At 32.0% G+C, this 25,710-nt stretch overlaps 1 protein-coding gene across 1 annotated transcript; it reads left to right on the top strand.

The window, feature by feature from the left end:
• The first annotated feature begins 1,935 nt into the window (after nucleotides 1-1,935).
• LOC112009792 (uncharacterized) lies at nucleotides 1,936-23,635 on the top strand. The gene is made up of 3 exons (XM_065779846.1): nucleotides 1,936-2,515; nucleotides 2,729-3,147; nucleotides 23,354-23,635. The coding sequence occupies exons 1-3, from the start codon at nucleotides 1,936-1,938 to the stop codon at nucleotides 23,633-23,635; spliced, it is 1,281 nt and encodes a 426-aa protein (XP_065635918.1).
• The last annotated feature ends 2,075 nt before the right edge of the window (nucleotides 23,636-25,710 follow it).

Raw genomic sequence — 25,710 nt, 5'->3', positions numbered from 1 at the left:
CTCTTTCCTTCCTTTCTCTTCTTCACTCCATCTCTCTCTTGCTTCTCTTTAGGAAAAAAAAAAAAAAAAACAACCTCTCTCTTTGCTTCTCATCAGAAAACAACGGTGAAGCACAAAATTGACGGAGCTCTCTCTCACAAAACGATCTACCCAGATATTTTGAACCCCAAATCATGGCTCAACCACCAGTAAGGAAGAACAGAAATATGAGAACATCAATCAACAACGGAAATTTGAGAATATCGGTCAACAACGGAAATCAGTACCCAAAAAACTCGCACCCTGTCTTTCACATATATTGGTTTTTGAAATTGGTACCTAACAATGGTGGTTTTGAATGATCTTCTATTGTTCTTCACCACTATCTGGGTTTAGGTTTTGGGTTTTTGGTTCTTTTCTCTTTGTTTGTCTTGCACTCTATTCTTGATCTTTTCTTTATTTAACTATTATTTCATTGTTTGATCTTTAACTATTATTTTTTTATTGTTTATCAATAATATTTGCCTCTGAAAAAAAAAAAAAAAAAAAAAAAAAAAAGGTGTGGAAATATTGAGAATCTGAATTCTGGGTTTTTTTTGCTAAAATTGTGATGGGTTTCAAGCTCTAATCAAAAGAATTCTCTGCTGATTGTGGCTGTGTTCTCTGCTGCGTTGAATTTAAAGAATTCTTGGTAATGGAAATGATGCTTGATCGTTGAATTCATATTGGGTTTTGCATGTTTGTCATTTTTGCTTAGTGGGTTTTTGATATCTATGTGGTTGGAATGGTTTTTGGAAAATGTTTTCTGGGAATTCTTGTTGTTGTTCTTTTAAAGAGCATTGTCATAATTTCCATATGATTCTGTGAATTTTTGTTTCTGAATGTGATTTTCATTGATAATGCGTGAATATGTGTGTTTCTGTGCACAAATTTTAGTCATAATGTAATCATTGAGGTGCATTTGTAATTGCAGGTTAAAGTTTCTTATTTTTAAGTTGGAGGAGGTATTGGACCATAAGGCTCGAGAAAGAGCAGGAGTTATTACACCTACTCTTGGTTCACCTATTCCTGTACTTCTGCAACTGGATGCTGCTATTGAGGTGAATTTTTTTTTTGATTGTGTATATTCTCACCAATATGAATGTTAGTTGATGCTCTGCATTACTTTGTGCATTAAATGGCTATGATTGGTACCATTTTTTTGGGTCTTGCTAAATGAGGTATTAGTTACTTAGGTATGTGTGTAGGAATATATAGAAAAAGTTCCCATTGCTCTGTTCCTGATGAGGTTGAAATTCAGCATGAAATGAAACTTTGTAAAGTGTTCTTCAAAGTCCAAGCTTACAAGAGCACTTAACTTGGCTGCATAGATGCATACATTAGAAATCAACCACTGTTTGGAGATAAAATGGCATATTCTTCTATCTTTTTCTTCCAAAAAAAGGGCATATTCTTCTATCTTTTTAGTAAAAAAAAAATGGCATATTCTTGAAATAATATTAGTTACTGTATTTTCCCACTTGAAGGATGGCCCCTGGAAGTGGGGTGGGGGTGGGGAATCAACATCTGTCTTGTTGCTCCCTTAATCTATGATTTGCTTACCTTATGGTCATTAAGTACCTTTGATGCAAGAAATAGAAATCATTTGTTGTTACTTATCCAAAAAAAAAAAAAAAAAAAAATTATTTGTTGGATTACATTAAATGTTATTCAGGTATAAAAGGTTGCATCTAAATTTTCTTTGTTTCCTTTCCTTTGAATACTAGGCTTTACAAGTTCACTCCATCAGATATGTTGTATCAATATGTGAAATATGTCTGAGGGGTTTCTTACAGTATCAATATGTCTGAGGGGTTTCTTATAGTATTAATATGTGAATTGTTCACACATGCTGCAATAATTGTGTGTGTGTGTGTTTTTTTTTTTTTTGTGGCAGAAACTTGGGAAATTTCTTCCATGGGTCGTAATACAAATTATGCACGTAATATGCTTCTAAATGACTCAAATTTTGATGATGATTTTGAGATAATTGCGCTTCTTGCATTGGAAGAAAAACGATTAGAAAGAGAGAGGGCATCAACATCAATTCGTGGTTCTATTCCAGGCCATAGGTTCATCCAACGTGATCATGGGCAAGGCTACCAAAGACTTTTTCAAGACTATTTTGCAGAATCACCAGTATATCCTCTTAAGATATTTCGAAGGAGGTTTCAAATAAGTCGTTCTCTTTTTTTACGTATTAAATCTAATCTAGAAGAGAAAGATGAATATTTTGTTCAAAAAAGAAATGTTGCCGGAGTGCTTGGTTTGTCTTCCCTTCAGAAGATGATTGCCGCACTAAGGATGCTTGCGTATGGAGTAGCGGCGGATTTTATAGATGAATATGTGAGAATTGGAGAAATCACTGCAATAGAGAGTCTCAAAAAATTTGTTGAAGCCATAGTCAATATTTATTCTATAGAGTATTTAAGGTCACCAAATAGTAATGACATTGCTAGGTTGCTAAAAGTTGGTGAAAGTCATGGATATCCAGGGATGCTAGGGAGCATTGACTGCATGCACTGAAAATGGAAGAATTGCCCATCAGGGTGGAAAGGTCAGTATATTGGTCATAGCCGTGAGCCAACAATTATTTTAGAAGCTGTAGCATCATATGATCTTTGGATATGGCATGCATTTTTTGGGTTACTTGGGTCTCATAATGACATCAACATGTTAGACCATTCTTTTATATTTACCAAGCTCGCTTAAGGCCATGCACCTTCGATGGATTACTCAATCAATGGTTATGATTATACAATGGGATACTATCTTGCTGATGGTATATATCCTTCATGGTCCACTTTTGTGAAGACAATCCCATATCCACAAGGTAGAAAGAATAGTCTTTTTTCTACATCTCAAGAGTCAACAAGGAAGGATGTAGAGTGTGCATTTGGAGTGCTTCAAGCACGATTTGCAATTATTCGTGGGCTTGCACGTCTTTGGAGAACAGAGGCTCTTGATTACATTATGAAGGCATGCATAATATTGCATAACATGATAATTGAAGATGAACGTGATGCCAATGGAGCAGAAGACCTTGATTATGAACAAGTGCCTGAAAGCATCCCTACAATAGTGTCCCACGAGCCTACAGAAGAATTTAGTCAATTTGTAGCGTTCATTGTAGCCCATGAAAAAAATTAGAAAAAGAGAAACTCATTCTAAACTCCAATTGGATCTCGTTGAGCACTTGTGGCAATGATATGGCGAGTTGTAGGATCATTTAATTATTTTAAGTTTTATGCTCGCATTAATTTTTATGTCTTTAGTCTTTATTGTAATTTGAAATTTCTCTTCATTTATTTTAGTCTTGTATAGGTAAAATTCGATGTAATTTGAAATTTATCAAATTTATGTTAATCTTGAAATTTATAAATTCTTTTTGAAAAATATGACTATTGTGAAATATTACCATTTGAAAAAATGACCCTTTAAGAAAGGGTATTGAAAAAATGTAATTGTTGGAAAATTTGAAAATGTTACCGTTGGGAAATTTAAAAATATGGCAGTTAGGAATTTGAAATATAGTTGTTGTGAATAAATAAAGAAAGATTAAAGAAGATTAAAGAAAGAATAAAAAATGAATGAAGAAATAATATTTAAATGAGATAGAGAATGGGATAGAGAATCTGTTGAAAGTGTATTTGAAAAAGTGGGTAGCTAAAAGGTAAAAATCATTGTTCAGTTTCCAAATAGTACAAAATTTTGGAGATTCTACTGGAGATGCTCTAAGACATGTGTAATTTGATCTATGAGAAAATAAGTCACTTCTTATGATTTTCTTTAATGGTTTATAGGATTAATAGAAAATACTTCTTAAATTTGTTCATAAATGAAAAAATAGATTTTATAGTTTAGAATACAACACATAACAAAAACTAACCCATCTAACCTGTCAAATCCACTAAGTCAAAATCTCACAAATTTCTAAACAGCACATTGTTTTTGGAAGTTGATGGGTTAGCGGTAGTTTGGAATTTTTCCAACCCGCAAATGATAGTTTTGTTGAAATCTTTTCTCTCAGCCCACTCAATGACCTGCACAAATTCTTACTCATTCCGTATCTCTTGTTACATTTGAAAAAAAAATTAATTAATTAAAAAGTATCTCTTATTATACCATGTTCTTGTCGTTGCATACTTACCATTAAAACTTGTAATATCTCCCCTAGCTATTAACCCACTTAGGGTAGATTTCATATTAACATTGTTGTAAAGAATTTATATATCAGTGTAACAATATAAAATTCATACATTTTAAAAATAATTCAATAATAGAATAAGATGGAGGGATTTGAATCTTGATTCTCATAATAAAAGAAAAATATTGTGCTGCATATTATTCAAATAATTTGGATAGTTTTATCCCTCATCAAATAATCCATAGCAACTATAGCACACTAAAGGTAATCAATTTTGAACAGTTTTAGACCCCTTAAATCAACCAGATTAATCTAGTTAATTAGCCAAGTAATTAACTTAGTCAAATTATGCAGTTCTAGCTTATCACAAACAAACAATCATATCAAGAACATAAAGCAGCGGAAATATAAAAGACACAATGATATGATCACTCAGGAAACCACACGGTAAAAACTTGGGAAGGATTTGACCTAGCTATCCTCAAAGTAAACCTGAATCTACTATGCGAAAGAATCGAAGTTCATACAAAAGGACTTATAAACTCCCCGCTTGACTTCCTAATGCTACCCACCAGTAGAACTTACTGACACAATCACATGTAAACTCCGAATCCACGGACTCATTCTTTCTTGGATTCTCCAATCAGTTACAAGCACTCACGCTTGTTATTCTTTAAGTTCCAATGGTAGCAACCGAGTTGATCATCAAGATGTTGATACTATCTCTACCTTGAAAACTCTAAGCTTTGTGTAAAGGAAAGCTCATCTAGATCTCACAAGAGATTTACACAAAACAGAAAAGTATAAGCAACAACACAACAGGAGCAACGCTAAAAACGTGGCTAGGGTTTTGCCTTTTATACCTAGGGTAAAAACAGAAAACTCAAAACGTTTAATGAATTAAGGCTGAATTGGAAAATTCTGCAGAAAAATATTCTGCCCGAGATTCGATCGATCAAGCCAGGCCGAAATACATCAATGCATCTGCAGCCTCTCGATTCCAACTTTACATAAAATATATATACTTTAAGCAAGCCTAAACAAGACTAAACATATTGTTTTGATCATGGTTTACCAACATTACACATTAGAGTTCTAAATACATAAGTTCCTAAATCTTTAGAACCTAACAAATTTCATACAATGAATTTTGAGAAATTTAGAAGATTTATGCTCCATTTTTTTCATTGTAAAATTTGGTCAAACCCGAAAATATATTCCATTTCCCCTAAAATACATTGATAAAAATGGTGTACAACGTTTTACCTTTAAAATGTTTTTTAAAATTACCTTTAAAAATTTAGTAAAACATTTATTAAAAAAAAAAAAAAAAACCCACAATGACTCTCCCTCCATGTAGTGGCTAGGTCATCAGTCCAAAAGTTAAAGGCGATGGTCTGGCTGGCTGCTAGACTGCTAGTTTTGGTGGCTGAGCCACTAATTTTAGTGGTTTGTACTTGAAAAATTTTACATGTCGTAATAAATACTTAAATTTTTTTAAAATATATAAATATTTTTCATTGAAAATATATATTTTATATCGAAACAAACGAAGTATTAATATCACGAGGAAATGCATGATATCATCCCTTTGTTCATTATTCAAACTCAATCCCTTATTTTTCCACCCTTTTACTTTTGCACCACTTGCTTATCATTATTGTAAGATTTATATGGGACCCGTTACAAATTATGAAATCACAAGGTCGTATAATATTATATTGTATATTGTAATAAAAGTTTTCGTAGCTAGCTATATTCACTAATGTCGTAAAGAAAATTTAGCAAAATACTTTAAATATAGGTATCGTGAATAAGGAGTTGTTTGTGCAGAGTCTTTGTAAGGAGTCAAGTCAAGACATGAAAAAACATTAAAAAAAAAAAAATTTGTTCTTGTCAAGCAAACACAGTGATTATCTCTTTCTAAATCAAGTGCTCTATAACCTAATTAATAGGGCCGGGATACAATTAATTATATTGGTCTTTTCCCTCTATAGCAAAAGCATGCTCCTTATTATGATTCCATGTTAGACTTGTTAGTTGCTCTGTCATTTGTCGCGTTCGAGTCTTTGAGAAGCGTAAGCGTAAGCACCTAGTATTCCAGCTAATAATCATATAAAAATATGTCAGTGACCTATACTAATAAAGTAAAAATATGTCATTGACATACTTTCCTTGAGAAAAAAGAGCATAACTCATTTTGAATCATTCTCTATGATATCCAAAACATTTTCTTCTCAAATAAGTAAAAATCTGACACTATGTATCTTTGTAAATTTTTTTTCTTGACGAAGGAAGTGTTGATTCTTCTCCTTTCAAAGAGCATGCCTCTTTTTCCAATCCAAAAGCCTCAATGGTTACAGTCCATGCATGATTTGCTCCTCTATAATAGAAAACAAAACGAAGTAATTGATACCTGACTACAAAAATAGATGACTTTCATCGATCTATATATTAATCTATATATTTGTGAAAACCATGTTTAATTCAAAAATAGATGACTTTCATCGATCAAATCTGGCAAAAAATGTTGATAACTATAAAGAATAAAAGAGATAGATTAATAATTAAAAAAAAAATGACTATCGAATATGTTAACCTGAGTCCTTTTCAGGCTATATATGCTTTAATCCAATTGATCGAGAACCTAATTGAGATTATGGTTAATTAGGTTATAAACTAACATGCCAAGTACTTTGTATGATATATTAGCGGGTCCTGGGTATGGTACGTTGAAGGCTTCCCCTCACTTAATTAATCTGTAACTATATTAGGATACTCCAAACCGTATGGATTTAATTTGATTGGATTGGATTATTTAATTGTGTGACTTCCATTCCATATCGAATGACTATCAATTAGATCTTTGATACATAAGTGATTACAACAAATTCTAATCATAACTTGATAAGTCATCTGATTCATTTTAATTTGTAAACACATATGAAACTAGCGCTTTCCTTCTTGCGTGACATTATATGTTCTTATTTATTTTTCTATGAATTTCCTTGTGTCACATTATATGTACTTTTTTATGTACAAATATACTTGGTTTTATCATTTTCTTGCTCAAAGACTTACTACTGCTCGTGGCTATGGCTATAATGTATTGATTAGTGAGCACTAGTCATTAATGCACGAGACACAGAAAAGTCCTTTAATTTGTTGCCCTAACGTCAAATTGGACTATTTAATTTTTAAAACTAATATATGCCTTTTGTTAAAGAAAGTATCTCTCTCTCTCTCTCTCTCTCTCTCTCTCTGGGACATTTCTGATCTACGTTGTTGAGAAAAGCGGCATGACAATTAGATTTAATCCTAATGCGAAACTCTTGATGTGAGCTATATTCTATATATATGTACTTTTCGTGTACTCATTATTATAACATAATTAAGTTTGCCTTGTGTTAAAGTGGTTTATACTTGAGATGCACGTAAATGTCTGCATGATCCCACCAGTTTGAGCTGTTGATGATAGATCTTGTTTGACACAAAACTAGGTAACTTTCTTAGCATTGTGAGACAACTTAATTTGATGCTTGAATGGCTTTGACAGGATCAACATAGATATGTTTATTTAGGAAGAATATTACAGTTGTAGGTTATATATTATATTCCACACTTTTACCCTTTGCTGAAGGAAAAGAGACATTGAATTGAAGTGCCTTTGAGGCAAGCATAGACATGGTTTTACCAACATCAAAACTTGTTTGAACCTAACAGAGATTGTCCAACATTATTGTCAAACAGACAAACACTTCAGATATTGTCTAAAGTTTGTCTAGTTGAAGACCATGCTAAAGTAGGATATTATACGTTCTTGTAATTTACATTCAATTCTTTCACTTTCGATTAACAACTAATAAAAGCCCACTTGGAGGAAAGTAAAATTCTTTTCACATTTAGGAAAAAAACTATTATTTTGTACTGTGCTTGGACGAGGCAATTTGAAGTGTGATTTAGGGACAAAATGTTAATGTTCCTTGTTTCGTTTACCAATACAATTATTTTTAAAATTTTCGTGGAATTTAGGATTTAGGATTTTGAAACATCAAAATTTCAAGTCTAATAATATATATTTTCAAGAGCCTTATAAGCTGTAAATCAACTGGTTAGCATTACTTGCATGCAAAGTTGTCAAAATCGGAATCTTACGTAGGATCATAGGAGGTAGATAGGATTGTGGATCGTAGGATCGGATTGTGGATCGTAAAATTCTACCTATTTTCAGATTTTAAGTAAAAAACCTATTGATAGTAACTTTGTATGTTATATAATCACTTAAAATATGAATTCATCCATTAAAAAAAAAAATTGCATCATAAAATGTAATTTGCACGCACTACATCGTTCTTATGTCATTCTAACGAAACAAAATATATTTAACTTTTGACATAATGTATCTAAAAAGTTCAGTACATGTTTAATTAGCAACTAAGTACCAAAATATTATCTACACATATGGAAAATGTTTTCCAAATTCTAAGTTCCAAATCAAAAATAAGTTAGGCTAGTTAGCATATAAAAACTAGCTAACAACAAATTTACAATATATAATCCAAAAAAGAATTCTCAATCTAAGGTAAACTAGCTAATTACAAATATGAAATCCAAAAGAGAATTCTTATTCTAAGGTTCTTCTAATCTAATCACTGTCATTGTCATATTCTATTACATCATCTAAATATTTTAGCTTTTGTTTTTGAAAACATTAAACTTAAGTACTATAAGTTTTTTTGAGATTTTATATTAACATATGGGTAAATTTGGAACTTCAATTCATTATTGGGCTTCTGATAACCAATTGGGCTTGTGGGTTTAGGTGAATTATCTTACCCAAATGAATCCTACTTTAAAAAAAAAAAAAAAAAAAAAAAATCAAGCCAAATGGTAGGATCGGTAAGATCTCATACGATCCTATGATCCTATGCGATCCTACATACGATCCTATCATTTTTGCGATCCTGTTACGATTTTAAACTTTTTGATAAGGTGGGATCGTAAAATCGTGCGATTTTACAATTTGGATTGCGATTTTGACAAACATGCTTGCATGGTGTTTTCAGCGAAAACATGTGTTAGAAATTTAGACCCCTTAAACCAACCAGATTAACTTAGTTAATTAGCCAAGTGATTAACTTAGTCAAATTATGCCAATCTAAGTTATCATAATCAAACAATCATATCAAGAATAATAAGCAGCGGAAAAGAAAATAATACAAGATATGATGACTCAGGAAACCACACAGTAAAAATCTAGGGAGGATTTGACCTAACTATCATCAAGGTAAACCTGAATCCACTATCTTGAAAGAATCGAAATTCATATAAAAGGACTTACAAGCTCTCCGCTTGACTTCCTAATGCTACCCATCAGTAGAATTTACTGACACGACCACGTGCAAGCTCCAAATCCACGGACTCCTTCTTTCTTGGATTCTCCACAAGATACAAGCACTCACGCTTGTTATTCTTTAAACTCCAATGGCAGCAACCGAGTTGATCATCAAGATGTTGAAATAATCTTTACCTTGAAAACCCTAAGTTTATGTGAAGGAAAGCTCCTTAATGATCTCATAAGAGATTCACAAAAACTGCAAAATATGAGCAACAAAGACTTAGAGAGGTTTAAGTACAAAACCCTAGATACAAAAGAGGCACTCTCTTCTCTCTCACAAAGTCTCACAAACGTGGCTTAGGGTTTCCTTTATATAGTGGGAGAAGTAGATCTGAAACCCTAATCCTTAATGGGCTTAAGCTGCTATTTGGGCCAACTTAAAATTCTGCAGATATGATTTTCGATTGATCGAGCCTGTTCTTCGATCAATCGAACTAGGCAGAATATGCAGTCTTCTTCCTGCAGCTTGTATGTTCTTGAATTTTGACTTAAATCACCTTGAGTATTGTCTAATAAAACCTATAGGCTCTAAGATCTATATCTAGACAAATTTGTGTTCATGATTTGCCAATTGTTTTAAACATTTAGAACCTAACAACATGCATGGTCCAAATCCTCACTTGCTTGTTGCGACTATCAAATTATCAAAAATAAGTTCGTAAACATTCTTATACCACCAAACAATATTCTTTACATAGCTACCACCATCATTAATATCCTCGCTACTTTGTTGTGGCAATCATTCCACCACCAATGTTGTCATTTCCATTATCACGGCCATTTTTGCTGTTATTGCCAATAACAGTCACCATCCTCACCACCATTACCACCATCGCTACTACCAACACTACAGCATAACACAGCATTTCACCACCATCAACAAGTCATTAACATCATTATTATATCATCAATGTAATTGCTATAATACTCAACAACAACAACATAAACAACAACAAATAATTTTAAATATATTCATTCAAACAATTGAAATTTTAATTGAAAGGGATTAAAATTCTAATCAATCTAAATCCCTACCATTTTGAAAATTTAAGGAATTTAAAAAAAAAAATCAGGTATATATGCACAAACATTAAACTTAGAAACTATATTTGACACTTGAAAATGCTTCTATTTGTTGTAGCAAGCATATATAATTAATTTTTACCGTCCACCAATAAATCTATCAGTATAATAGTAAACTGGAAGCATTCATTTTTGAAAGGAATTCCTCTTATGTGCCACATTAACTTTTAAAAAATTTCTCTTTTTTAACGTCGACATTTTAATAGTTGGATTTTAGAGTTATTAAGAGTACTAAATTGTAATAAGTAAATTGAAATCAACTAAACAAATTATGATTACAGTATGCTTGGCCTTCGCATTGCTTTTTGTACACGTATTGGCATTTTATTTGTCCCTTGGTTTTGGTGTTACATTTCATATTAATTGATTTAATTACTAAGTTAAGTATCATAGTATGTATGTGTACTTTAACAATAGTTGTATTAGAGTTGGTCAGAAAATACTATAATTACTATCAATTCTATTAAGAAAATACTATATTGTTCCATCTCTCTTCAAATTCATGGATGGCCACACTCAAATGTTCACCAACTACAGACATGGTTGTCAAAAGCAATCTGGATCGTAGAATCGCACGATTTTACGATCTCACCTCACCAAAACGTTTAGAATCGCACTAGGATTGTAAAAATGATAGGATCGTATGTAGAATCGTGTAGGATCGTATAGGATCCTACCGATCCTACCAAAAACATAAATATTATATATATATATATATATAAAAAAAAAAAAAAATGGGATAAATTTTTTGTTTTAATGAAGCTTTAAGGGTTTTTATTTTTTCATATTGTGATGTTATGACTTTTTATTTTATTTTTATAAAATTATGTTAACCTAAGTAAATGTAGTTTAGTTTCTAGTTCACTTGTAATCAAAATGAAGAAATGCTTCATCATTTCCAAATGAAGAATTTGATGCTGGTTTTGTTGCCTTTTAAGTTATAATGTTGTTAAATTTGTTTGATCAATATACTAATTTGTGTTCTAATACTAAAATATTTTTTTATATATAATTTTATCAGTTATGCTTGTATTTGTATATTGATTGATTGATTTTTTTTTTAGCATGCTCTTTAATTGTTGCTGAGTGGTATAACTTGAATAGTTAAATGTGAAATTGTATCTTGATGTCTTTTGCAACTCTAGTATACAAATATATAATGTCTACATAGATGATGAAATGGATGATGATGATTAGGAATTTAGGACGGTGATTATAAGAACCTTAGAATAGAAATAATAATTGTTCACTTCACCTTAATATTCATCTTGCTTTTGGATTTTATATTGTATTTAGCTAGTTTCCATTTACTAACTTATTTTGGATTTCAAACTTGGAACTTAGAACTTGAAAAATATTTTCCATATGTTTTGATAAATATTTTGGAATTTGGTTGTTAATTAGACATTTATTGAACTTTTAAAATATATTGGGTTAAAACTTAAATATATTTGTTTAATTAGTATAGATTTAGCGATGTATGACATACAAATTACATAATATGATGCAAATCTTAGTTTTTTTATGGATGAATTTATAATTTACGTGATTATTCAACATACAAAGTCATTATCAATATGTTTTTTTCTTTAAATATGAAAATATGTAAGATCTTACAATTCACGATCCAATCCTACAATTTACAATCCCACCTACCTTCAACGATCCTACGCAGGATTCCGATTTTGACAACCTTGACTACAGAAACTATTGTTCAATATTTTTTTTTTTTTTTTTTTGGGCTTCTCACGAGCCTCATCAAGAATATTTTTATTCCCATATTAAATTTTATATGGGAATAAAAATAACAAGGAAAATGTTGAATTTGGATTTATAGATTTGTTAATATTTGTTAATTAAATATTTATATATTGTATATAAATATATTTTCATAGAACTTTCTTGTGGGGTTATCTGCTAATCAACAAAGTACAAGTAAAGCTTATTTATTTATAATAAAAAAATAAAAAAAGCAAAGCATTTTTAACAATATATATAGGCCATAGAAGAAGAGCTTTGCAACTTGTATGGTAGGCCCAAATGCTCATGGTGCTTGTTGAACAAGTTTCATTCAGTTTGTTATAAAGAAAATGCTTTGTTTTACAACTTTGTTTACGTCAAACCTAGCTTGAAAGTCATCGTTAACTGAGACATTAATTAATTATGTTTAGTAAAAAAAACTGAAACATTAATTATATATACATAGCAGAGTGTGGAGGGCGTTTTAAAGTCTTGAATAGGCATCAGAACAAAATTTGACTTTGTAATGTTAAAGAAAAATAATTAGAAGAAGAACAAATATATATATATATATATATAGAATGCTATCTAATCAAGTAGGCATAAATTATGTGTTACAAAAAAATATATATTTATGTTCTTTGGATGAAATTTCCATGACAAGTACATACATTTGCTTACTCTTGTAGTAAAGGTTTTATCTAGGTTAGTTCAGATTTCCCATAGGTAACTTCTACCTATTTGCATTTTATAATTCTCAGAAATTGGAAAACGTGATATATGAAATTATATATATATATATATAGAATGCTATCTAATCAAGTAGGCATAAATTATGTGTTACAAAAAAGTATATATTTATATTCTTTGGATGAAATTCACATGACAAGTACATACATTTGCTTACTCTTGTAGTAAAGGTTTTATCTAGGTTAGTTCAGATTCCCCATAGGTAACTTCTACCTATTTGCATTTTATAATTCTCAAAATTGGAAAACGTGATATATGAAATTATGAATACTCTTAACCTTGTCGACCAAGTAACAGGAAAACCATATTTTGTAATGGTATCCAAAAATTCATGAGATAATATAATGGCGAAAAGCACATTTTAGTCCCTACATTTTCAGGCGATTTCCATTTTAGTCCCTACATTTTATTTTTACCGCTTTTAGTCCCTATCCTGAAAAACGGTTCCCATTTGGTCCCTGCCGTTACATCATAAACAGATATTGCTGACGTGGCAAACGGCAGAATTAAAAAATATTAAAAATATTTTATTTTATTTTAAAATAAAATAAAATTTTAGTTATCAATAATTTTAAAATAAAAATATTAAAAATTTTAATTAAAAATAATTGTTATTCATGTTCTTCCCCCCCAAGAACATGGTTGCCCAGAAAATATTTCTTCTCTTTTATTTTATTTTCTCGGCATCCAAACAAGCAAAAACATATACAAAACTCATTTCCCTTCACGCTCCGCCACCGATGCCTTGGTCTTCTTCTGCATAGTGATCAACACATTGTGCCAAGTGTTCACCCTCGACCTCTCTTTCCCAACAACTCCCACATTCATTTACACCAGAAAAAGAAACCCAGATCAGAAGAACACAAAATGCAAACGAAAAAAAATGAAAAAATAAAATACTAAACAGGGAGAATGAATAACTAAGAACGAGTGAAAATTCAAGGAATTTCTATTCCAAGATTTGTATATGTTCTTCCACAAAAATCAAACACAAAGACCTTTAAAGATTCTTTCACTCAGATAAAAACCAATTCTTTCACAAACCACATCCATATGTGTCTCAAGGTTAGATGAAAACCGATTATTTCACAAAGATTTCAACAATTACTCAGCCAATTTTTCACTATCTCACTACAAACACAAAGGACCTTCAAAGATTCAAAACACAAATAGCAACAAAGCAAACCCAACAAAGTAAACCGAGATGTCTTAGGTTTGGCTTTGGTGTCGTGGTGCCTGTCGTGGATGGTGGTGGTGCTCGTGGGGTTTGGCTTTGGTTGAACTAGAGATTTGAGGGAGATCTAGAGATAGATCGAAGCGAGAGAAAGAAAACAGAGAGAGAAGCGAGATCTGGGAATGTTCAAATGAAGGAGAGAGAGGGCGGTGGGGTTTGGTAGTGAGAAACGAGGGAAGCATCGCCTGGATAGGCGGTGGTGTTGAGTGGCGGTGATCAAGGAAGAGAGATCTGGGCGGAGAAAACAGAGAAAGATAGAGGGAGGCCTTGCCAATTTGTGGGTATCGAAGCTTTTGAGAGAGTGAGATTGAGAGATGATGATAAGGACGAAGAGGAGGATGGGGAGGTGGAGGATGAAGATGATGATAAGCAGAAAAATTTCTTTTTCTGGGCAACCATGTTCTTAGGGAAGAAGAACAATTATTTTTAATTAAAATTTTTAATATTTTTATTTTAAAATTATTGATAACTAAAATTTTATTTTATTTTAAAATAAAATAAAATATTTTTAATATTTTTTAATTTTGCCGTTTGCCACGTCAGCAATATCTCTTTAAGATGTAACGGCAGGGACCAAATGGGAACCGTTTTTCACAATAGGGACTAAAAGCAGTAAAAATAAAATGTAGGGACTAAAATGGAAATAGCTTGAAAATGTAGGGACTAAAATGTGCTTTTCGCCTAATATAATAATATGATCATTTCTAGATTCCTCTTTAGGGCTAGCTAATCATTTTCCATAAACTCTTTGGAATACTCCTACATGATAAGGATGGCTATACATTTAATTACAAACCCTATACACCGATCGACCGTGTGTAGATTATCATATAGGGTACACAACCTTTCCTAGACACCTGACCTGTCCCTAAACTCGAAAAATTAGAATCCTTTTCATTTCAAAGAAATTGTAAATATCCATGTCATCCCCAATATTTCTTGTTTTTAACTAATGGCTTACATTAAAAAAAATTAAAAAAAATTTTTTAAAAAAAAAAAAAACTGCCTTAGTAAAATTTTAAATGGCTATCTATAAGAAACAGCGACTTTGGGATTGATTCAGGTGAACAAATTGGTCGTGTAATTAATGTTTCTCAAAATAGCTGTTCGATTAATTATATTTTCCTTTATAAATTTGTAGCTTTACATTAGAATCGCCACTATTTTTATTAAAGGGAAAGGGGGGAAAAGAAGTCAGTAATGAAATTAAATACAAACCCTATATATAATTTTTAGAAAAGTCAAAATTAAATCATATTTAAAACATGAAAGTGAAAAATTACAATGCTTTGTTTTTTAGGTACTGAATCACACCTCCAAAAAAAAAAAAAAAAAGGGGTACTCAAACACATCGATTTCTTCATCAAATCTCAACATTAATGGCATGTTTGGATGTTTAAAAAAGGAGGGAGAGTAGAGTAGAGGGAGGGAGAGTAATGCAATTACCTTGTTTGGAAGTTTTTTAAAGAATGAGGAGGAGGGGTTTGGAGGAGTTTGGAGGGGTTTGGACTCCCTCTAACCCCCCAATTTTAATTCCCCCAAATTGGAGAGATTTGGAGGGGGAGTAGAGTACATAAACTATTGACCAAGTAAATTACCTAATTTACCCTTATTATATTAACAAAATTACACAAGGGGAAGGGTTAATTACTCCCTTCCTCCTTACTAATTTTAATAACATCCAAATAAGGTGGAGGTGAATCATTCTCCTCTACTCTCCTCCCCACTACTCCCCTTCCCTCTACTCCCCTCTACTCTCCTCCCTCTCTAAACTTCCAAACAAGCCATAAGTGAGCTACAACACACATTATAGAGCCTCGCTTTCACCAACAAGGACAACTCCCTCCTCCTATTAAGCAAAAGATCTGTGCATGGATTAGAAGATCAAACACGTCAAGGAGTCATATTCACTTTTAAATCCCCCATTAAGCAGTTCGAAGGAGGCAGTGCATGTAGTTATAAGAATCACAATTTTTAGGGCCAACTGTATTGCGTGTTGCCAAATTCTTATTCAAAGCCCTATGCCCATTGTAATTGAATTGTAATTTTAGTGTTCAGATTAGGATTTTAAGATCAACATTAAAGACACGAAAAACAGCTCAAAAATCTACTCAGAAGCTGAAGCTTTTGTTGCCTCAACTATAGGTCAACTGATCGAGCCTCATTAAAGCTCGATTCCAGTTGACTAGTCAAGACGAGAGTAAATCAATTTCTTAATTTGCGGCCCATGAGGACCAAGAAACTTAGGGATCCATGCACTAGGGTTCCAAGATGTATTTAAATTTTAAAGTCATATTAGGTCATAATAAACAATAGGACTAGATCTTGTCATGATGTTTGTGTATCAAGGGTTTGTACCAAGAGTCTCTAACATCTATATAATAATTAATAGTAGAAACATTTGACTTTTTGTTGACTACTCTTTATTGCACCATGTGACTACATAAATTACTGCCATGTCTAGATTTAAAGATACAGAAAAATTATGCCTTTTGGGATTTAAACTTACTTCAATTTGTTCCACCAAAAAAAAAAACTGCCAATAATAAACTAGAGACACAACGTTTAGTCCCTTGGGCAGTAGTTATAAAAGACCAAACAATACGCTCTGTTACATTTTTTTTTTTTTTTAAATATGTCTATACCCTTCTCTTGCTCCATCTCTCCAAAATTTACATTCCTTCGCACACTAAACAATTTCGTCAAATAAGTATTCCTCTATTAAACACACAAAATTTTTGGGAAAACCAATTTTTTCCTGCCCTCTTTATGCTTATCGACAATTTTAGACTTAATAGCCACAAATGCTTCCATAGAATTATTTATCACCAAGAAACTCAACCAATGGCTTTCCCTCTGCAATGAGAGAAGAAGCACTGAGCCATACAAATCGATTTGGGCACCGCAATCTATTGAAATTCTTGTCGGGTTTGATCAAGCACATGGAGGAGACCATCAATTTCTACCTGATTAGAAAAATTTGTATGTGGCTTGATTTTTACTCTATGAAAAATATCTAATAGACCATTAGTTTCTCATGAGAAGTCAAATTCCTCTTTGATAATAGAACATTCTAATGTTGATTTTTTTTAATGGATCATTTTGAAGGTTTTTTCTTCAGTTATGTATGTTTGGGTGGATTCATGTTGTTAAACACTTAAACTGTCCTTTCAATCCCCTTTATAACATGTACACCATGTGTTTGACAAAATGTCTCTCTCACTCCTACATTTTTGTTTTCATTCCCATTTAGAACATGTACTCCATGTGTCTGACAAAATGTCTCACACACTTTTGCATTTTTCTTTTTTTTATAATTCAATAGTTATACTCTTACATTAGTTTATGTCAACTTCATGGTTTGTGTCTTTTTGTTTTAGTTGTCAAAGGAATCACTGACACACTGAAACACCACCCATGTGACAAACCAAAAATGCTATTGATAGTTGACAAACCACACATGGCAGGTGTTACTTAATTGCAACTTGCTCGAGTCAATCTAGAACTGCTCATAAGTAGCCTAATTCATTCATCAGCACAACAAGCAAACTGATTGCCCAAGAAAATAATATAGAACAGTATTGAATTGCTTTCAACGTTTTTCTCCTTCCTCCAATTCCAGAGAAATACTTTGACATATTTTACTAAACAAGTTCACGCATTAAACCAGAATGGCACACTAAATGCATTGAATGTACTAACATTGAATTTGAAAGGCAATTATTTAGCTATACATTATATCAAACATGTCAGAGCGCTTGCAAATATTTTCTGGAAAAATTACACTTTACCACCCTGAACTATACCATATTTTACACTTACCACCCTAAACTATGAGAATGAACACTTACCCCCTAAACTATTGACAATGTAACAGTTTGCACCCCACTATCCATTTGTCAGTTAAGTTTGACAGAAAACCAAGTCAAAGACCAAAATACCCCTCTATCAAAGACCAAAATACCCCTGTCATTCTCAGTCAAACATGAAACTCTATTTCTCCCACTCTCTCCCACTCAGTTTCACCAATTAAAAAACAAAAAGCCAACTGAAGAAGATAAGAAAATTCAAACAAAAATTTGAAACAATCAAAACATGTAAATAATTCAGAACCATTTGATGAGATGCATAGAATCTAAAAATTAGAGTCCATCAAAAAATATGCAAGGACCCACCATCTTCACCATTTCCTTAAGGTCCTATGGCACCAGCAAAACAAAAACAAAACAAAACAAACAAACAAACCTAAACCCATAAATTGAGATGAAAATCAAACCCAGAAATTTACATGAAATCCAAAAAATGAAATGAACATTGAACTCATAAATTATTATCAAACAACAATCCCAAAAAAATTACAACAAACCCACAAATTTACAACCCAGAATTAAACATATAAAGAGATCAAGCAACAAACCTACTGAGATGAACAACCTAGAACCCATAAGCAGCTCTTTATTTTAGTCATCAACAATCCCAGACCCCACAATCTCTACTTCGGTCATCCACTTCATCAATGGCGAAATCTGAAATGTCACGCCGAGTTTAATCCCACCCATTCTTTTAGACCCTTCCACTAGTGTTGATACCCTTTCTCTCACCACCGAGTCATTGAATTGCAAGGCCAACAATGATGGCTTTTGTGACTTGATTTCAACAAGCTCGATTTGGGATCACCCATTTCATGGCTTTCATCTCTTCAGAAGCGCCACTTAAGACCCACAACCGGCAACGTGATCAGCTATCATCAACGTGGGCTGGGCAACACTGTTGGGAGTGAAGAAAGTGTGTGGAAAGCGTGTGGAAACTATGTCAACAGTTTTCAGTTTTTTTGGAAATACGTGTGGATGAAAAACGTGTGAAAATATGTGTAGTGTTGTTTAAAAACTGAAAACATGCGTTTAAACACATGTATCAAACGGGCCATGAACCTGAGAGTGATTTGAGAGAGTTCAAAATTGTGTTTTTGTTGAGGGGCATTTAGGGAATTTAGGGGTTCCACTATAATTTCCGTCCCAACTTAACAGCTAATTAAACGGTGAGGTGCAAAATGTTACATTGGCAATAGTTTAGGGAGGTAAGTGTGCATTCCCATAGTTTAGGGTGGTAAGTGTAACAAGATGTATACTTTAGGGTGATAAAGTGTAATTTTCTCAATATTTCCATTACAAAAAGAATGATGGCTTTGAAAGACAATTATTTAGCTAAATATTATATCAAACATGATACGCTATGACGTGCTAAAAAGTTCAAAAATAAAAGTTCTTCTCTTTGTATTGGAGACTAAATGTGTAGCCATAACTTATACTTTTTGCTTGAAAGGTGATCCACAATATTATTCCTATGAATAAGCTCAATCTTTATTGTAGGAAAATAATTTCATCATTCTCAAGTGAAATATGTAGGGATAGTCCAGAATCAATGACACATGAAATTTGGGAGTGCTTAGAAGCACTGAAAGTCTAGAGACTAATCATGATGTTTCCATAGGAATAGTGTTATTAGCAAAATGGGCATGTTATGGAGGTGGAGTTCATGCTAAATATAGCCTAGCTGTTATGGTACAATTAGAACCAAAGTTGGGTGAGTGAAGCTAGACAACAATGAATTTGGTGTAGACAGCTTCTAATCTTGATATGGAAATTTATGGAAGCTTAGAAAACTAATCAGACAAGAGTGGTTGTTGAAGAGTGTAGATAGAGACCTCCTATAGGTATCAGGTATGTAATATAAGGTAAATTTGGCCATCAAGGAATTGTACAACAATGCCTATCAAAAAAGGGAAATTGTAGAACATAATATGGTATGGTTCGGGGGTAGTTCGTGATAGTGGAAGCCAATGTATAGGAGCTATGGCATGCAAAAAAAGAAGGGAATAACCAAATTGCAGTAATGAAATTGTCATGGTTGTTTGCAATTGTTCCTATGAATGTTTATTTGATTTAGATTTTTTTTTTTTTTAATTTACTTTTAGGTTCAGTAAGGTCTAGGAGAGTTGTTCACTTATCAAAGGAAGGTCTAGGATGAGCTGTTCACTTCACATTTTTTATAACATGTTGTAACTACTTTTTGAGCATGAATTACTCATTACAATGGAGAGTTTTCATTTTTTTGGTTTTTATTAACAATTATTATTACAATAATGATAGTTCATATACAATTTTTCTTTTTAATAAATAATGAAATATCATTAATAAAAAAGACCTAGGTACACCAATAGTGTACATGGATAGGAGTACATCAAGATCGTAAATTACAATGATCAAGCATAACAAAAAGAGATGAACATGAAAAAGAAGAAAAAACAGAGCACCAATCAAACAAATAGTGGAGGAGGAGAGATTAAATCTCAAGAATCAACCATTGATAGTTCATATACAATTAGAAAGCTTTTATGTATAAATTATACTTTTATTGCACCACGTGATTACATAAATTAATGCCACATATACATTTAAAAACATGAACAGTTGTGACTTTTCATTTTTCAATAAGCACATTTTCGATCAATAGGTACCTTTTTTGACTTTTTGTTAACCACTCCTTATTACACTACATGGCTATATAAATTAATCTATATCTATATCTATATCTATATAATAATTAATAGTCGAAATGTTTGACTTTTTGTTGACCACTTCTCATTGCGTCACGTGACTACATAAATTTATGCCACATGCCTACATTTAAAAACCGAATAGTTGTGTCTTTTCGTTTTGCAGAATAAGAGGGTTTAGCTTACATTCAGTTATTCTTTTATTTTTATTTTTTTGAGAAACCTTTCATCCAATTAAAAGTTATCTGGGCATCTCCTTTTCTTTTAGTAAAATGCAGCCACATAATCTACTAACTTAACAGATATGATTGAGATTAGGCCACATTATTTTTTATTTTCTTTCAAGAGAAACTGACAATTTTTCAAGATAAGCGTCTCCTCCGCAACAAATGAGGGGTGAAGGAAATTGCACAACACCTTAGATCTCTCTTCATCAATATCTTGTATTCCTCCTTCAAAGAAACTCAAAAGAAAAGAAAAATATGTATTGATCTAAACAGACAGTTTTCACAACTAATACAATTATTCCATTTTGGATTAAGTCTCTCTAATGTATGTCTCTCGATGGGCATATTACATTTTTTTATTAAATCCAGGAGATTGCATAAACGGAAAACTTAGAATCCAATACTTTTCTTTTCTTCTTCTTATGGTGTGATTTAATTTAGAGCTTTTGAGACTGGGTTCTAGGCTTTTGGAACCAAACGTTATTTGTAAAGATTCAAAGAAAAAAAAAAAAAAAAAAAAAAAAAGAGGAATGAAAGGCTGTGGTTCCTTTTTGGAGTCCTTACTTAGTTTCTTTGAAAGAAGAAGAAAGAAAAAAAAGAAAAAAGAAATCAAGGCATTGATGAGGAATTGAGGATAGATTTCAAGCGTTGTCCAATTTGCTTTAATGGTTCAACCCCTATTTTGTGAAGACAGATGTTGCGATGTGTTGGATCTTAAAGTGTTAACAGTAAAGTGTTAGTTTCAATAGGTTTGAATCATGTTGTGACTTTTTATTTTGCCCCTTAAGTTTTAGTATTTACTCACTGTTTCACATAAGATGTATATATTAGAACAAAAAACTATTATTGAGAAGAAAAGCATTGTCAAGGCCCACAGGTTTTTTGTGTTTCTAAGAAAGATGAAAGAGAAGAAGTTATCAAATGAATATGAACTACTATTTATATCTAAAGGATTATGACCCTCCAATAGACACTTTTATATTCACGAGACACCTTTTTGGTTAATAGACACATTTTCATTCAATAGGCACATTTTTGGTTAATAGACACATTTTCTTTCAATAGGCACTTTTATTATATATCCAATATGAAGAGTTACGACTTTTAATAGGCACTTTTTGATATATTAAATTTGAAGGGTTATAGTCTTTCAATAAACAACTTTTGTATATATATTACAACCTATCATGTATATACCTATATATACAACAAAAACTAAATTAGAGACACATCCAGTAACTATTCCTGTGCTTCGCACAGGTTAAGGACTAGTTAAATTAAAGATCAAGGAGTTTCTCGAGTGAAGTTGTATCACAAACCTACATTAATCAAGTAGCTTTTGTAGTGTTAAGAAATGAAATATATTCTATATTGTCATGTCATAGTCTAGATATTCAAAATATTCAAAGGCAATAATACAATGATGTATGTAATATGTGAGATTAGTGGAATGGATTAGAAGCTTTGGTTTCAAAAGATTATCCATATACTTACTACATTCACTATTTTGCACATTGCTTATGATTAGCATTAGTGGCATCATCAAAGAAGTTTTCTTGTTCATCATATTTTTACTAAATTAATCTCAATTGTCAATATTGTTAGTGTTTCATCCAAACATAATAAGCAATTAAAAGCTGCCAAAGTTGTTGAAATTACACATGATTAACATAGTTGGGGGACCACAATTCAACTCCCTACAACTATTCTAAAAACAGGCTTACAGGGCATGATGTTGAATGCCATAAAAGATTTGAGTGTCTTCCTCATCACCAATTGATTTTAAGGTGGAATGGCACAGCTTACAGTCCAACAAAAAATAATAAGTATGAGATTATAATAAACTTAATTCGTTGGTACTTTCCAACATGTTGGAAATCTTGTTAAAGTTCTCTCTGTAAATCAGATTCTAGCTTGATAAAAATGTTTAGTGCAACATGTGTAGTTTTACTTTCCATCATTGATGAAGTTCAGAACGTGGAGAAGTAGACTTAGCATATGAGGTATTGATTTCATTTGAATTTTTTTTTCATCTTAGATCTCATGAAAGATTTTGTAGAGATCACTAATTTACTTTATCAAGATTTGCAATGTTAATCTCAAGACTTTTTTTTTAAGAAAATAATTTATTTATAAAATAAGAGTATGTAGAAATATATAAATCAACGAACTGTTGAGTGAGTCCTCAAATCATGTGCAGTCATCCGACCTTACTGGTAGTATTGAATGGGCACAAGATGATGTATATGTTCAAGTGTTTAGTAATGAGCGCAATGGTCGTGTCCGAGGTGTGGGATTTGGCCCAACCCCAAGTATGCATCCTGCCAAGAGCACTCCTGCAATTGCTCAAGTAAGAAGCCAAGAAAGGGATGCTAAAGTGACTCAGTTGGAGAATCAAGTGGCTTCTTTGACGGAGAAAGTGAATCATTATGAAAACTTGGAGGAGCGAATGACCCAATTGATGCAACTAGTGCAAAATTAGCAAAATCATTCTTCAGAAGCTAGTCAGGTATTAAATTTTAATGTTTTAAGAATGTATTTGATTTAAAAAAAATTTAAGTATAGCAACTATTATTTTGTTACTCGAAATGATTTCTTTATGAACTTATTAGATACTTTAATTTGTATTCAAGGTGGTTTCGATTTAGATCATCCACCTCCAACTCCTTACAGATCATAGGCTTCATCCTATCAAGAAACTAGCATATAGTGGTACATGCAGTGTTTTAAGGACTCCATGGGCTATTACATAGTTGTTTTGAACAACCACAATTATTTTGGAACTATTATACTTTGTTTATAATATTGCTATAGTTTGGGTGGTTGTTTTTTTTGGTATAGGTAGACAAGTGTTTGGTTACGACCACATTTATTTTAGAAGTATTGTACTTTATTTAATATTGTCAGAGTGTAGGTGGTTGTTTTTGTTTTGTAGATAGACAAGTATTTTGTTCAACTCAAGATGATACATGTATTGGTATCAAACATATAATATATATATATATATTGACCCTATGGTTAATGCGTTATTGTGGAATATTGATGATCAATAGGTATATTTGATCTATTACGTGCTTGTGTTAGTTATTGTTGAATTTTAAGCAGGTTTATACAACATTAAAAAATAAATAAATAAATAAAATAAAGAGCAGGTTTTTGTGACGATTTAAAGACATTACTAAAAAGTAAGAGGAAATCCTTTTTAGCGACACCTTTAAAACGCCACAAATAATCAATCCTATAGCAACGCTTTAAAAATGTCACTAAAAAACAAGAGAGTAAATGTTTTGGCAACGTTTTTAAAACGTCGCTATATGATTGATTATTTGCGGTGTTTTAAAAACGTCTTCAAAACGTCGCTAAATGTATTTTCCTAGATTATATACGAAAATGTTATATTATTTAAAACATCACTAAAAGTTTTTGAATGCCACTAAAGAGTAACATATGGCAATGTTTTTGGAAACGTCGCAATAAATCTATAGTGACTACTTTATTGTGATGTTTTTGAACGTCACTATAGACCATTTGTGTTTATAGTGACATTTTTTAGGTTTTTTATTGACCATTTTAAAACGTCGCCTAAACCTAGATTTCTTGTAGTGTGTGAACCATTCACTATACAAAGAACAAATGAAAACACAACATCTACAAAGAATATTCTAAGCATTATTCACCTTATTACAATAAAACTAATCCTGTTTCTCAAAAAAAAAAAAAAACAATAAAACTAATCCACATAACCACTAGCACAACTCTATACCTCTATCTTTAGCCCTTTGTAGAAAGTCTAGGCAGCTGTATTCAAATTTTTACAATCTTTAAGTCCTGCCACAGAACTTGGGCCATATCCATTATTTTCTATGAATGAACTTTGACATTCTCAAAATAAAATTTATTTATAGCATTCTAAATTGCCATACTTACATAGCCCAAAATTTTGTCTCCTTAATGTTGCACTCCCTAAAGTCCAATGAAACAAAGAAAATATATTATAGACAATATCAACAAGGCATTCTTGCAGCTTACCATACACCAATGCCCACACATTCGTAGCCAAAAGGCATGCATTAAAATGTCCAATTAACCCACTTGTGCTTAAGCCCGTTTTAATAAAGCCTACCCATGGTTTAAAAAATGTCACTTAACCCACTTGAAGTGGTTTCTATTAGACAACCATTATCCACCTACCATTTTCCATTAGAAAAACACATTTTAAGACCAAAACATAACATAAAAAGATTAAATAGTCTCCGAAGAACAACTTTCATTCACCATTGTAAAGTCCAAGATGCATAATCTACAAACGTGCATGTACGAGAAAAATTAGTGACACCCATATCAATTCACTCAATAAAGTAGGAACTAACAACTCCATAAGAAAAGAAAAGAAAAATATTAACATTTTTTTATAGGTTAAGGTTAGAGAGACATGGAGAACTAATGGAGGCAGACCTCTGTTTAAATGAAAGCCAAAGGTTGTCGATCTAGGGTCAACGGTAGCAACGAGCGATGATCTTTGACCATTAGAACTCACTGGACCTAGAGAATTAATTG

The sequence above is a fragment of the Quercus suber genome, unplaced genomic scaffold (genome assembly GCF_002906115.3).
Source record: "Quercus suber isolate HL8 unplaced genomic scaffold, Cork oak 2.0 scaffold_219, whole genome shotgun sequence".
Taxonomy (NCBI): Eukaryota; Viridiplantae; Streptophyta; class Magnoliopsida; order Fagales; family Fagaceae; genus Quercus; species Quercus suber.
The sequence above is the reverse complement of the archived record's forward strand: the minus strand, read 5'-3'. Positions and strand labels throughout refer to the sequence as shown.

Excerpts from the sequence above, each read along its gene's own strand:
- LOC112009792 (XM_065779846.1), top strand. The coding sequence starts at position 1,936 with ATGGGTCGTAATACAAATTATGCACGTAATATGCTTCTAAATGACTCA. Across the intron at positions 2,516-2,728 it reads AAGTCATGGATATCCAGGGA|AAGGCCATGCACCTTCGATG; the intron begins TGCTAGGGAGCA and ends CCAAGCTCGCTT. Across the intron at positions 3,148-23,353 it reads GTCAATTTGTAGCGTTCATT|TCATCCGACCTTACTGGTAG; the intron begins GTAGCCCATGAA and ends AATCATGTGCAG.